The 15,010-nt window shown below is 40.0% G+C and overlaps 1 protein-coding gene and 1 long non-coding RNA gene across 2 annotated transcripts in view; both read right to left on the reverse strand.

The window, feature by feature from the left end:
- Positions 1-12,976, reverse strand: part of KCNH5 (potassium voltage-gated channel subfamily H member 5) — a 326,379-nt gene extending 313,403 nt beyond the window's left edge. The window contains exon 1 of the mRNA XM_057731911.1: positions 12,904-12,976. Coding sequence (XP_057587894.1) covers positions 12,904-12,976 — 73 coding nt within the window. The remainder of the gene's footprint in view (positions 1-12,903) is intronic.
- LOC130851498 (uncharacterized) lies at positions 12,349-13,763 on the reverse strand. The gene has a single exon (XR_009053214.1). It is a non-coding gene; the product is annotated as an uncharacterized LOC130851498 (long non-coding RNA).
- Between the last annotated feature and the right edge of the window lie 1,247 nt (positions 13,764-15,010).

Consider the following 15,010-nt stretch of genomic DNA (forward strand, 5'->3'; position numbering starts at 1 on the left):
AAAAACTCTCCAGAAAGCGGGCATAGAGGGAACCTACCTCGACATAATAAAGGCCATATACGACAACCCCAGAGCAAACATCATTCTCAATGGTGAAAAACTGGAAGCATTCCCTCTAAGGTCAGGAACAAGACAAGGATGTCCACTCTCGCCACTACTATTCAACATAGTTTTGAAAGTCCTTGCCACAGCAATCAGAGAAGAAAAAGAAATAAAAGGAATCCAAGTTGGAAAAGAAGTAAAACTGTCATTGTTTGCAAATGACATGATATTAGATATAGAAACTCCTAAAGATGCTACCAGCAAACTATGTGAGCTAATCAGTGAATTTGGTAAAGTTGCAGGATACAAAATTAACACACAGAAATCTCTTGCATTTCTATACACTAAAAATGAAAGAGCAGAAAGAGAAATTAAGGAAACTCTCCCATTCACCATTGTAACAAAAAGAATAAAATACCTAGGAACAAACCTAACCAAGGAGGTAAAAGACCTGTACTCAGAAAACTATAAGACACTAATGAAAGAAATCAAAGATGACACAAACAGATGGAGGGACATACCGTGTTCTTGGATTGGAACAATCAACATTGTGAACATGACTATACTACTCAAAGCAATTTACAGATTCAACACGATCCCCATCAAATTACCAATCGCATTTTTCACAGAACGAGAACAAGAAATTTTACGATTTGTATGGAAATGCAAAAGACCCTGAATAGCCAAAGCAATCTTGAGAAGGAAAGACAGAGTTGGTGGAATCAGGCTTCCTGACTTCAGGCTATACTACAAGGCTACAGTGATCTAGACAGTATGGTACTGGCACAAAAACAGAAATATAGATCAATGGAACAGGATAGAAAGCCCAGAGATCAACTATGGCCAACTAATCTATGACAAAGGAGCCAAGGATAAACAATGGAGAAAAGGCAGCCTTCTCAATAAGTGGTGCTGGGACAACTGGACAGCTACATGGAAAAGAATGAAATTAGAACAGTCCCTAACACCATACACAAAAATAAACTCAAAATGGATTAAAGACCTAAATATAAGGCAAGACACTATAAAACTCCTAGAGGAAAACATAGGAAGAACACTCTTTGACGTAAATAACAGCAAGATCTTTTTTGATCCACCCCCCTAGAGTAATGGAAATAAAAACAAAAATAAATAAGTGGGACCTAATGAAACTTCAAAGCTTCTGTACAGCAAAGGAAACTATAAGCCAGACAAAAAGACAACCCACAGAATGGGAGAAAATATTTGCAAACGAATCAACAGACAAAGAATTAATCTCCAAAATATATAAACAGTTCATCCAGCTCAATATCAAAAAAACAAACAACCCAATCAAAAATGAGCAGAAGTCCTAAATAGGCATTTCTCCAAAGAAGACAAGAGGCACATGAAAAGCTGCTCAACATCACTAATGATTAGAGAAATGCAAATCAAAATGACAATGAGGTATCACCTCACACCCGTCAGAATGGGCATCATCAGAAAATCTACAAACAGTAAATGCTGGAGAGGGTGTGGTGAAAAGGGAACTCTCTTGCACTGTTGGTGGGAATGTATATTGATACAGCCACTATGGAGAACAGTATGGAGGTTCCTTGCAAAACTAAAAATAGAGTTACCATATGACGCAGCAATCCCCCTGCTGGGCATACACCCAAAGAACAACATAATTCAAAAAGACACATGCACTCCAATGTTCATTGCAGCACTATTTACAATAGCCAGGTCATGGAAGCAACCTAAACGTCCATCAACAGATGAATGGATAAAGAAGATGTGGTACATATATACAATGGAATATGACTCAGCTGTAAAAAAGCAATGAAACTGGGACATTTGTAGAAATATGGATAGACCTAGAGACTGTCATACAGAGTGAAGTGAGTCAGAAAGAGAAAAACAAATATCGTATATTAACACATATATGTGGACTATAGAAAAGTGGTACAGATCAACCGGTTTGCAAGACAGAAATAGAGACACAGATGTAGAGAACAAACATATGGACACCAAGTGGGGAAAGCAGGGAGGGTTGGAGGGGGAATGAATTGGGAGATTGGGATACCAAGTTGTACACTCTAAATATATGCAGTTTATTGGCTGTTAGCTGTATCTCAATAAAATTTCTTTAAAAAAAAAAAGAGAGAGACTATTCTAACCCCCACAACTGGTAGAAAAATAGAAGTGAGGCTTTTCTGAATGCATTTACAATCCAAGTAATTTTCTAAAGCTTTGTTCTATTTTTTTTTTTAATTTCTACTATCTATGCAATAGGAGCTAATTGTTCAAGGGAAAAATACAGATCACAAATTCAGTACATTTCTCTCTTTCGGCCAGATTTCACTAAGCCAGTTACAAAAAGTGTCTGAACTTCTGCCTTCTGTGGTCCATCATACTTATGTACATTGGCTGTATATGATATCAGTTATGGACATGTTTCATACCCTGAGATGAGTCAGTATAGTGAACGGGCATGAATTCACTTACTCTGCACACAGCACGTATAAGGGGTATAAAAAATGTACATAGCAAAATTCTTACCCCTAGGGATTAGTAATTTGGTTTGGAAGTCAGACTAATATTACACTGAGTCGGAAGTCAAAAATGACCCTAAGATTTCTAGACTAAAAGATTAAAATATTAAAGACACCTTTGACAGAAATGAGGAAATATCACAAAAGTAAGTCTATCTGAAGCCAAAACCAATGATAAATTCAATTCTCTGGCCACACTGAGTTTTAGATAACTTATGAGACGTAGAGAAATTCTATAGGTCACTGGAAACACCGGACTGGAGAACAGAAAGGATAAAGTTTAAATTATGACAGAGGACAGACTTGCTCTGAAAAGGAGGCTAACGATATAAGAAAGACAGTTGAAGTTTGAACCTGGATGACAATCATCCTTCAGGAGAGGGGAGAGGAGGAGAAGGGAGGGAATGGGAGGGGAGGGGAGGGGAAAGGGGATAGAAAAGGAATAGAAAGGGTATAGAAAAAGAAAGGGAAAAGGGCAGGAGAAAGTGCAAAGTCATGAAAGCCAAAAGATGAACTCATGTGGAGCGGGTAGGGGAGCAGAGTCTTAAATCCTGCAGGGACAGAAAAATATGGACAAATAAAAGGTTTTTGGATTCACAAGAAGAATGCTCACTTGCAACCTTCTAGGAAATTTCAACACTAAGGTTTACACAGAAATCCATTGAAAAGAGGTGCAAAAGGAAATGGTGACCAAGAATTAAACGCATCAACTACAGACAGTGCTTTCAAAGTTTTAAACGTCTAAATAATAACAATAACTAACCACAATGATACTGATACGGTGGTTGTTATGTGCCAGACACTGTTCTCAGCACTTTGCATGTATTTCCTCACTTAATCCTCACTCCAACACCGTAAGCTAGGCACTTTTATTACCTGCATTTTGCAGAGGAGAAAACTAGGTAGAGATAAGTAAGTCACAGAGCTAGTAAGCATCAGAGCCAGGACTTTAATGCAAGCCTCCAGAACCTATGGTGCCTAACCAGTGTGCACACTGCCCCTCATAGAAAGAAAAAAAAAGCAAAAGAGAGAGAAATGTTATTTTTACCATTGTGTTCAATGTGCATCCCCAGAGATTAGCACATAGTGGGCACTTAACAATATACGCTGAATTAGTGAATGATTAACTAGAAAGAGTATGAACTTCAAGCAAAAGGATGGAAGTTGTTTTCAGGGAAGTTTATTCTGGGAATATTTAACCCTCATTGAAAAATTCCTATATTCTCTCAATGCTATAAATATATAAAAATAAACTAATTGTGCTATAATTTGTCCCAAATCAAAAATATGCCAGCAGACAGAAAAGGCTTACAGAAAAGATCAGGAGAAAGATGAACTTTTGCCCTCAATCTAAGTGAGTTGTTTGATTTTCAGCTAAACCTGGTGATCTGAGGCTGGCTGTGCAGTCCCTAAAAAGCCAGAATCTATTCTGCCTCTTCCTCTGGATACTGCACAGGGCTGCAAGCTGCTTCTCAAGGCAGAACTCACTCAGAGGATACATAAACTGGTACAGATCAATCCCCAAGGATAAAACTTACCATCAATAACTCCTAACTGCAATAGAGAACTCAGAAGTAAGCCCAAACACATATGGGCACCTTATCTTTGACAAAGGAGGCAAGAAGATACAATGGACAAAAGACAGCCTCTTCAATAAGTGGTGCTGGGAAAATTGGACAGCAACATGTAAAAGAATGAAATTAGAACACTTCCTAACACCATACATAAAAATAAACTCCAAATGGATTAAAGACCTACATGTAAGGCCAGACACTATAAAACTCCTAGAGGAAAACATAGGCAGAACACTCTATGCCATCCATCAAAGCAAGATCCTTTTGGACCCACCTCCTAGAATCATGGAAATAAAATCAAGAATAAACAAATGGGACCTCATGAAACTTAAAAGCTTTTGCACAGCCAAAGAAACCATAAACAAGACTAAAAGGCAACCCTCAGAATGGGAAAAAATAATTGCCTATGAAACAACGGACAAAGGATTAACCTCCAAAATATACAAGCAGCTCATGAAGCTTAACACCAAAAAAGCAAATAACCCAATCCACAAATGGGCAGAAGACCTAAATAGACATTTCTCCAAAGAAGACATACAGATGGCCAACACACACATGAAAAGATGCTCAACATCACTAATCATCAGAGAAATGCAAGTCAAAGCCACAATGAGGTATCACCTCACACAGATCAGAATGGCCATCATCACAAAGTCTGGAAACAACAAATGTTGGAGAGCATGTGGAGAAAAGGGAACTCTCCTGCACTGTTGGTGGGAATGTAAGTCGGTACAGCCACTATGGAAAACAATTTGGAGGTTCCTTAAAAAACTACAAATAGAACTACCATATGATCCAGTAATCCCACTCCTGGGCATATACCCAAAGAAAACCATAATCCCAAAAGAAACTTGTACCATAATGTTTATTGCAGCACTATTTACAATAGCCAGGACATGGAAGCAACCTAAATGCCCATCAACAAATGAATGGATACAGAAGATGTGGCATACATATACAATGGAATATTACTCAGCTATAAAAAGGGATGAGATGGAGCTATATGTCATGAGGTGGATAGAACTACAATCTGTCATACAGAGTGAAGTAAGTCAGAAAGAGAAGGACAAATATTGTATGCTAACTCACATATACGGAATCTAAAAATGGTACTGATGAACTCAGTGACAAGAACAAGGACGCAGATACAGAGAATGGACTGGAGAACTCGAGGTATGGGAGGGGGCAGGGGGTGAAGGGGAAACTGAGACGAAGTGAGAGAGTAGCACAGACATATATATACTACCAACTGTAAAACAGTCAGTGGGAAGTTGTTGTATAACAAAGGGAGTCCAACTCGAGGATGGAAGATGCCTTAGAGGGGGCAGGGAGGGTGGGGGGGACTCGAGTGGGGGGAGTCAAGGAAGGGAGGGAATACGGGGATATGTGTATAAAAACAGATGATTGAACCTGGTGTACCCCCAAAAAAAATTAAAAATTAAAAAAAAAGAGCATTAAAAAAAAAATCCTAACTGCAAAATCATTTTTTAAAAAATAATTTAATTAGAATAAACAAATTTCTAAACAATTATCCTATAAAAAATAGTCTATCTTTTAAGCCCTTGGAGATTAGAACAAGAATGATAGGAAATATTTCAGCTCTACATCAAGTTGGAATGAGGTGAGTGTGAGACCACTTACACATCCACCTTTCATGCTCTCTTGAGTCCCATCTGATTTTCCCTATACAATGTGATTTCCATTTTCAGCTATACACATTGGTTACCTAAATATTTTAAACTATGCAATTACTATACAAGCTTACTTAATAGATTTAATCAGCAGTGTTTTAGAAAAAATCAATTCCAGACGGTTAATTTAGGAGGCAACATTAAAAAAAATTTATTCAGCTAGTACTTAGTGCTATGTGCTCTTCACAGTGGAGGATATAAAAGTATGTGTAAGGTATAACCCATATCCTCAAGAAGCTTAGTCCACATACCAACACTTCCACAACTTCCCAGTTATACATCATTACCTCTGGAAACTGCTGATTGTGCACTAAGCTCAGGTCTCAAATCATATACCTCGTGAAATCAATAGGACTTTACTTGGTACTTAGCACTTGTGTTTCTCTAATGGGCTCAGATCCAAGAAAAAAAGAAATCCATTTCAACAAAATTTCAAATAGATTTTCAACCACTCTTCCTTTATAAATTATTTCACTTTTTATTTAATTTTCTTATCTTTTCCCATGTGAAAACTTAATATATCACAAAACCACTATTTAGAATGTATACAAATATTTCTTTGTATTAGTAATAGTATCCACAAACAACCAAATACTAAAATAATGCCTAAAGTACACACTGATATATGTGACAATATTGTCACAGTCCTCATTTGATCAAATATCTTTCAAGACCAAGTCTTTCCAATGTTAAAACTTCTACATTATATAAAATGAGAATATTTAAATTACTCTTTTTCATCATTCTTCAATGATGAAAAGGAGTTATATCATATATTATTAAGCTAAGGTATTTAGTGGAACACTGAGGATTTTTTTTCAGCCTTGTTGAGGTATAATTGAAAAATAAAAATTGTAGATATTTAAAGTGTACAACTTGATGGTTTGATATATGTATACAATCAAGCTAATTAACATAGCCATCATCTCACAGGTTAGTGTTTTCTTTTACTGTGTGTGTGGCAGAACATTCTATTAGTAAAGAAAAATGTTTTACAAATGTCCACTTTTTACAGCACATCAAGACTACTTTCTTCGACCCCAGTTTCCACAACAGTAATTACCACTGGTTTTGTGACTTGTTATTCATGTTTATTTGATTTCACGATGTATCTCTGTTATTCATAAAAGTGCTATATGGAATATTTTAATTTTTTCTATTAAATCTGATTTTGTTTGGCACATTTCAGAGCACCTCTCAAAATATGGTTTCTAACCCTACCAAAAGGAAAAACTCCCTAAAACCAAGATTCAGACTTGATGACTGACAGGAAATAGAACCTCTTCAAGTAATATATCTCCAATCATATTTTTGAGAGTTAAATAAGTCTGAAGAACTTCAAAGAACATTTATTTTAGCTCTATATTTTATTTTTAAAGTTTAGATAACATCAAAATACTAGAATCATATAATATCCTAGGTAAGTAACTGTAAATCTGTAAACTATCTTTGAATAAAATCAAAGCACTGTCATGAACCGATTCTACTTCACCAAGGTAATCAAAATTATATCAAGACATCTGCTGAGGAAAATTTTTGTTGAAATAGAAAATATATAGTCGTCCTTCTAGTATGAACATTATCTATACATTATTATTCTGCAAAACTTTATATTTCATATAATATCACCACACTGAGATGATTTATTACAATAAGATTGTGTTCACCTGCTAAAGTAAATGCTCTATTAGTCTAAAATTTATGTGAATTTATTTGTTTCCATAAACTGTTTTTGATAATATTGCATTCATTAAGTCACAAAATGCCAGTCACCATCAACTAATATGGTGGCAATTCCTTTCTTCATTTCACTTTCCCATATGTCTTCTGTTTTAGATATTTTCTGCCAAGAGTAACAACTAACTGCATTGATTTTACCCCCCAATTAAACTTGAGGAAAAGGACAGAAAAAAGAAACAGAAAAATATTAACTACTTACTTTACCTGTGGCAGAGCCTATAGTGCCCTCTTATGGTGAATCGGCTCTGGAGACCAGTACAACCTTTTCCTAGACTAGACACTGGGGAATGTGGAAGTATGGTTTCCCCATGAGAGCAAGCATTGTTATTAACAATGAAAGTAAAAGATAAATATTGACTAAACTAAAAGACTCCTTTATAGAAATTGACTCAGTCTCTGTCAATTAAAATAATCATAGCTACTCCCTTCTATTAAAAAATACTGTTTTATAGCTTTCTTTTAGTAGGTCAGTTGACAGATGGCCAGGTACGTGGATTTCTTATATGCTCTACTTCTGGAATCAAGCAAAAGATAGACAAACAGAGCAATTTCTAGTGAACACAGAATGTCCTGGGACAAGCAACTCTCTAGTCAACAAAGTACGACATTTGCTGCACAAGGCAGTGTGGACTCTTTAAAGCAAGAGGCTCTCCTCTGACTTACTTATAAATGTAACTTAGGAAATGGTCAGTATAATTTCAACATCTATGATATTTTAAGAGTAAAAGTGATACGTTATAAGACCTGGGTAAACCAAAGCTTCAAAAACTCTAAGTGGTTTTATCAACATTTCCTGAACAGTATTTTAGATCTTTCAAGAAAAAATATCAAGTACTCTACACCAAAAATAATAATAATAATAATCCATTTGTTTTTCACCATTTTTTAATTGGAAGATACTTATGAGTTATTATTTCTTTTTTAAGTCACTAGTTTTCTATTTGCCCTCCTATAGGTCCTCATTTAAAATCTCAGTTTTTACAAATATTAATTATAGCATAAAAATGATTTCGGATTTTCCTATCTGTAAGAGCACTGAGTAAAGAAAGTGCTTGTGCAACCAGGTATTTCAAACAAAATGGAAAATTGAGTATATTAGGCTGCTTCTCTTGAAGGTTAAGTGGTTCATAAAATACTGCATTTTCTGTTTTCTTCTTTCCTGAGCCCCTTCTTTCTCTAAAGAGAAAAACATTTCTAGTTTTCCATAATGCCTAAATTTTAAAGAACAACAGTTAAATTCTAATTTAAAAGACATTATTTTTATGGTTACAAATTTTCAAAATGGCAACTCTAGTTTACTGTCACCCAAACTAATCATTTCTGCCTATTTGTTTAGAAATCAAAGACAACATAGATACAAAATGCACTGCCCAAAGCAATAATCAGATTGAAGGCCTTGGAAATGTTGCATTTTGTTTTAATCTAAAATTCCACCTAAAAGTCTTAAAAAACTGTTGCTTTCTTTCAGGTACCTACCCTCTACCCGTAAGTGTACTGCTCCCTACAGCCCAAAATATACTGATGAATAGCTTGCACAAATCCTGAAATTTAAATAAGGGAAGATAGCCTACTAATGTTCCACACACAGATTCAGTAGGTAGGCGCTTTGGACAGGGGCCTTCTATGAGACATTGTGCACGTGTAATGAACTCACCACGTAGTTCCCAAACTTTCCCTCCCTGGCAACATGTTTTGATTCTACTAGCCACAAAATGTATCTAAACCTTGCTGTTGCATTTATGCTTTTGACCATTACCACTGCTTGGAGTAATAGTGTGTACTCTCTGCCTACTAGAATCACATGGTAAGAATGATCATAATTCCTTTTACTTGTCTAAGAAATGATCTTATCTTTTATCTTCAAACTAAAAAGAGGAATTCCCTACTTCTACTACTTTGGGATTTGGCTATAAAGTATGTTTGTATCCATTCTACTCAATGGCCCTCATTATTTTATTTTACAGACTTTGACTCACCAGTAACAATTTGAAATGTTTTCCCATAACAGACTGAGTCAAATAAATAAGGAAAATAAAACTCCAATTTCAAGGGGAGTAAAATAACAGCAAATAGGCTATAGCGCTACTCTAGGGCAAAGAATACAGCACTGTTATTCTGGGAAATTGCAGCTGAGGAGTCTGGAACTTTATTAGGAAATCCTCATGTTTAAAAACGATACCCAAATATACCACACTTCTTGCTCTTTTGTTCTGCATCAAGAAGTTCTCTGATTCTTTTCTAATTGGCTGAGATTTCAGCTCATTAGTGATGGCTGTGGACAAATGAAAGCTTGATGTTTTCTCCTGGTATCCATTGCCCTTTCATATCTAGTATCCCTCCTTTTCTCCCTTTCTCGCTCTCTCTCTCTCTCCACCCCCCCTCCTTCCCCCCCCTTCCTTCCCTCTCTCTCTGTATTTCTGCTACTTTTTACATCTCTCTTTTGCTCTTTGTGTGGGTGAGAGAGAGAGAGAGAGATTACTTCCTCTGCATCTACCTTTGTATCTGGGTGGATACCTGTCTGTATGTTTATCTGTGTATCTCTATGTATGTTTCCATTCCATCTGACTCTCACTAAAAGATCTGATCTTTTCATAAGAAGAAAATGATGCTGTATCCGAAAGAGAAGCATTTCACAGGGTAAAGATAAATAGCCAATCCCCACCCACCTTTCTTCAATTCTTAAATATGTTGGGAGTACTGCCTCCTTTCTTTTCCACTAAAGCTCTGCTAACAGGTCACTTTCAATGCTGTGAAGCTCATGAATAATGAAACCTTCACTGTGACAAACTCAATCCATCAGTGAGAACCCTGAAGGGAACTTTATGTTAATCACAATTAAACAACTTCTCAGAATGATTTTTTTCTATTTCTCTGTCAAATCATATAGAAATGGCAACACTTGTGGGATACTCCCGCATAAATGTGTAGAGAAATTTAACACTGTAACTCTCAATTTCTGAGGTTCTTCCTGTACAAGTGGCACTGAGACTTTCCAGTATTGATTACATACATATGCTCATATGCTTACCTCAAACATCTAACACATTTCCAACAAAGCTCCAAGGTTTTGAGTAGCGGTATTAAAAGCTGGCCATAAGCAATTAGAGGTGGTATTTAAAGTGCAGGTAAATTTTCATTTGTACTTGGTGCTATCCATGGAAAGAAACATTAAACCAGTGAAGCAATTGTAACATGAAGTGCAAAAGAAGATAAAATATTCATTAATTTGGATGGTAGATTTAAAATGGAGTCAACAGAAGCAATTATTTCTAAGCCATGTAAGGTAAGTCAATTTCATGGTATATCAGAAATAAAAGATATTCTGAGAACTGGCTCGTAGTTCCAGTCTGTATAAGAAGTTTCAACTGAAGATGCTATTTTTGAGTAAACTTCAGCCAAGGAATTCTCATCTACTTTCTGTTTACCATGCAGAGCAATAGAGAGCCTCCAGATTTTATTTTTTAAGGCCTTCTCTTAAAAGTCCTCTCACAGACCAAATTGTATGGAGTTCAAATAACCCAAAAGGATGAGAAAGCTGAAGAAAAGACTGATATATCTTAAATAGCTAATGCCAATAACCTTTAAATTTCCCAAACTGGTTGTTTTAACAGTAATATCTCCTTGTACTCTAGGTTTATGTAGAATATTTATATAAGAAAGTAATGTATAAACATAGAGATTGTCTACCATTATAAATTTATATTTTATATTATCGTAAAAAATCAAACACACATTTGAAATCGCACTGGAATGGCTAAAATTATTATAGTTATTTTTTTTACACTGGACCAGGCCTATTAGCTTTTTTATTTTTCAACTCAAAAAAGTCTGCTCAAGACTTGTACAGTATCAGGCATTGACCAAATGAGAAGAAATAAAGTCAAAAGCCTCAAATTAAAACCAAATACCATGTCAGAGACTGATGAAAAAATAGCTTGGGACACCTACATATAGTCCCGAAATCAGGGGAAATATTTGAAAGCCTAGTTTTAGAAGAGATCATACCCTAATAATTAATATAACCTCCTCTACCAATTCAGGAAAAGCATAATTGTATTTAATTATTTATTATTAATAATAATTTTATGTCTCTGTCTTGCGCACTGAGTTTTTTGAGAGCAGAAGTGTCTTAATCATTTTTTTAATCCAAAGGACCCCACAGTGTCCCTTGTATAAGGCACCCAAACATTGTTTCACTGAAAGGATGAATGAATGAATGAATGAACAATGATTATGGAATTGTATAGGTTATGTCCATTCCTTTGGTCCAAGATCTACTGTAGTCAATATGCAGAAATGTCTTTCTCGTAATTCTTCAAGCAAATAATCTCAAAATAAAATAACAGGGCTCTGAAGGAAAAAAAATTTTTAAGTATATTTAACATACCTTGCTTGTAAAATTAAAAATTATATAAAAGACTTGAAAACAAGTAGAAGATGTATATTTCAGTAAAATGCAAAGTTGATAAGGTCCTAGAATGTGAAATATATAACCATACCCGTTGAGATATCTTAGATGAAATGAATGCATAAGTGGATGGCAATTTAAAGACACTTGAAGGCAAGAAAACCCTAACATCAGTAGCAAGGTAGAATGGCATTTTTAAAATTCTTTCTCCAGTTACTTTAAAGCACAGTAGCTATTTCTTCCCTTCTACATTTCTCCTGTTTAAGTCAAATCAAATATATCATATAGATCAATATAGACCAATGCACAACAAAATAAAAAAAGGATGAAAGAAACTTTAAACACAAATTTGACCTTAATAATTGCCTTCCCATTTTCCCAGAACTGACTCTCTTTCTTAGTTAGGTTCGATTCCAACCACCCTCTCAAACACAGGCTCCTTTCACGGGGGCCCATTGGGCCTGAAAGCCATTCCAGAGACTTAAATCTTAAGGAGTCACTTTCACAGCCATTCCCAACTTGAGGGAAACCCTTCCACTGAGATTAACTCTAAGAATTTGATCAGCCTCTGCAGCCTACTTGATAAAAAAATGTGGGGAAAAGACAAACAAGAAAGATATCCGTCAACAAAGCGAAACAACTCTTCTCCAGATGTACCTGCACCCTACCCGCTGCTCCCCCTTGCCTTCCTCGCGTTCTGGGCTCTGGACAGGTGGAAGGGCGTGAGTATGTCTTGGGGAGGGGATGCAACTAACTTTCTTCTTCCACCTCATTTCCACCCCCACCTGAAAGCAGGTCCAGCTTGCAACTGAAGCCACCAGGTGGGCTGTCTGCATCCCCCTCCCCCCTTGGGAAAGGGATGGGATGGGGGGGGCGAGGGCGCGTGGGTGGGCAGGATGGAGGTGGAGGGGTGTTCTGACTGCAACTCTTCTTACCACTGGAGCGCCTGACGATGTTCTCCAAAAATGTGTTCTGCGGTGCCACCAGCCCTCTCTTGCCCCCCGGCATCCTGGGTCTGAAGAGCAGCGGCCAGGATCCGCGGCGGGGGAGGGGGGATGCAGGAACAGAAGGTGGAGGAAGAAGAGGAAGAGGTGGAGGAGAAGATCGAGCCGAAAGAAGAGGGGGCGCGGCGGCGGCGACGGGGTCCCCTGACTGTGTCTCCAGCCCGACCCGGATGAGCAGCTCTGGGGAGGAGGACCAGGCAGTTCATGGTAGTAGCGCTCCCCCGGCCGCCGCTGCCCAGACTGTGGCGGTGCCGCACACGGGGCTCGGGAACCGCAGGCTCGGCGGGGCACAGTGCGCCTGCGCCGCCCCCGCTGTCGCTGTCCCGCCGCTGCTGCTGCTGAAGCTGCTGCTGAGGCTGCTGTCGCGGCGGCGGTCACCTGGGCGCGGGCTCAGCATGTCTCCCCCTGCCCGGACCCCGGGGCCGGGGCAACAGGAAGAGCCCACACAAAGCCCTGTCCCCCAGACCCTTCACTGCGCCTTGCTCTCCCCTCTTCCCGAGCCCACCACTGGCGCAGCTGGGTCAGGGCTGTCCTGCTGAGCCCAACTTCTGCCGGGCTGTGCGCCTGGGGGCCGCGCCTCTCTCCCCGGAGATCGCGGCGAAGGCTCGCGGTCCAGTGGGGCCGCGGAGTGGGAGAGGAAGCGGGAGGAGCAGGCAGGGTGCCAGGGAGGGCAATGGGCGGTCGGAGGGGGTCACATCCCGGTTTCTCCGGCCAAGGTCCCGCGTCCCGGCCGCTCCCGGGGGCGCGGCCGCTGGAGAAGAGGGGCTGACCATCTCCCGCTCCAGCCCAGCTGAGAGCGGAGCTGGGACTGACTGGGCGGCGCGCGCGGGGACGCAGAGCGGCCACCTGACGCTGCTACCGCCCCCCTCCGGGCTTCGGCGCCCGCCCTCGCCGGACAGGGTCCGAGCGCAGAACGCGGGCGGGGAGGGCCCCTGCGCCCCAGGCTGGGGCTGGCGCGCGCAGGAGCGTGGCGGCGGCACAGGGATGCTTCCCAGCGTTGCGGAGCGCGCCCAGGCGAGCCGCTCGCCCAGCCACCGCTAAGTTGGGGGAAAGGTTGCCCCTGATGCAAGGAGCAGGGGAAAAGGGTGAATACTTCACATCTGAGAGGAAGAGTGCAGCGGGCAGCGTTCGCTGTGGGAAAACAGTGAAGGCGGTGGGGGCAATCTGCACAGGACCGGGGAGTGTGGGCAGGACTCGTCTCTATCAGCGCTCGGAACCGGCGACAGGAGTGGAACCGTTAGCGTCCAAAAGCCAGTCTGCGATGGAGAAAGGACAATAGCATAAGTGTGAAGGGACCCGGGAAAAAGATGGAAAGAAATGGGGCGCTCACGCCGCGGCACAGGCACCTTCTTATATTTAAGGCAGTGGTTCTCAAAGTAGTCCCGGACTGGCAGCATCTCCTAAGAACCTGTTAAAAATGCCAATTATCAGGCTCTGCCCCAGAGCTAAGAAACTGGGAACTCTGGGAGCGAGGGCCAACAATGTTTTAACAAGCCCTCCGGATAAATATTATGCCCGCTTAAGTTTGAGAAGAACCGATCTAAGGCTTCCCCTCCAGAGGCTTCGCCTAGTCCTGTCTAGAAAGGAAGACTGCATAAACAGGGTGGAGAAGTGAGAACAGAAAGTGCACTCCGGCCAGGTCAGAGCTTGGTGGCGAGGCAAAGCGTTAAGTAAGAAGGCGAAAGGAGAGTTGGATGGGGGCTTTCCCTTTTCCTGGGGTCAGAGTATGCTAAATAATCGGCGTTAGGAAGGTCAAAGCTAAGCTACCCGGAAGCAGCGGGAATCTCCCCGGGGCGGGGGAGGGGTGGTCAGAGGAAACAACTCCTGCTCCGCCCCCACCCTGGGCAGGGAGGAAGGGGAATGCGGGAGTGGGGGCTGTGTCTCGACTTCCTTTGGAAACCCCTAGATTACAAATTATTGGCCTCAAATTACTGTCACTGCCCCTCCAGAGCAGTCGGTGTAAGGGCTGTTTCCTGTAGCTGAGACACATAAATGCGTGACCAGAATCCAGGCTTTAGCTTAGGATCATTTTCTCCCT

This window comes from Hippopotamus amphibius, chromosome 4 (assembly GCF_030028045.1).
Source record: "Hippopotamus amphibius kiboko isolate mHipAmp2 chromosome 4, mHipAmp2.hap2, whole genome shotgun sequence".
Taxonomy (NCBI): Eukaryota; Metazoa; Chordata; class Mammalia; order Artiodactyla; family Hippopotamidae; genus Hippopotamus; species Hippopotamus amphibius.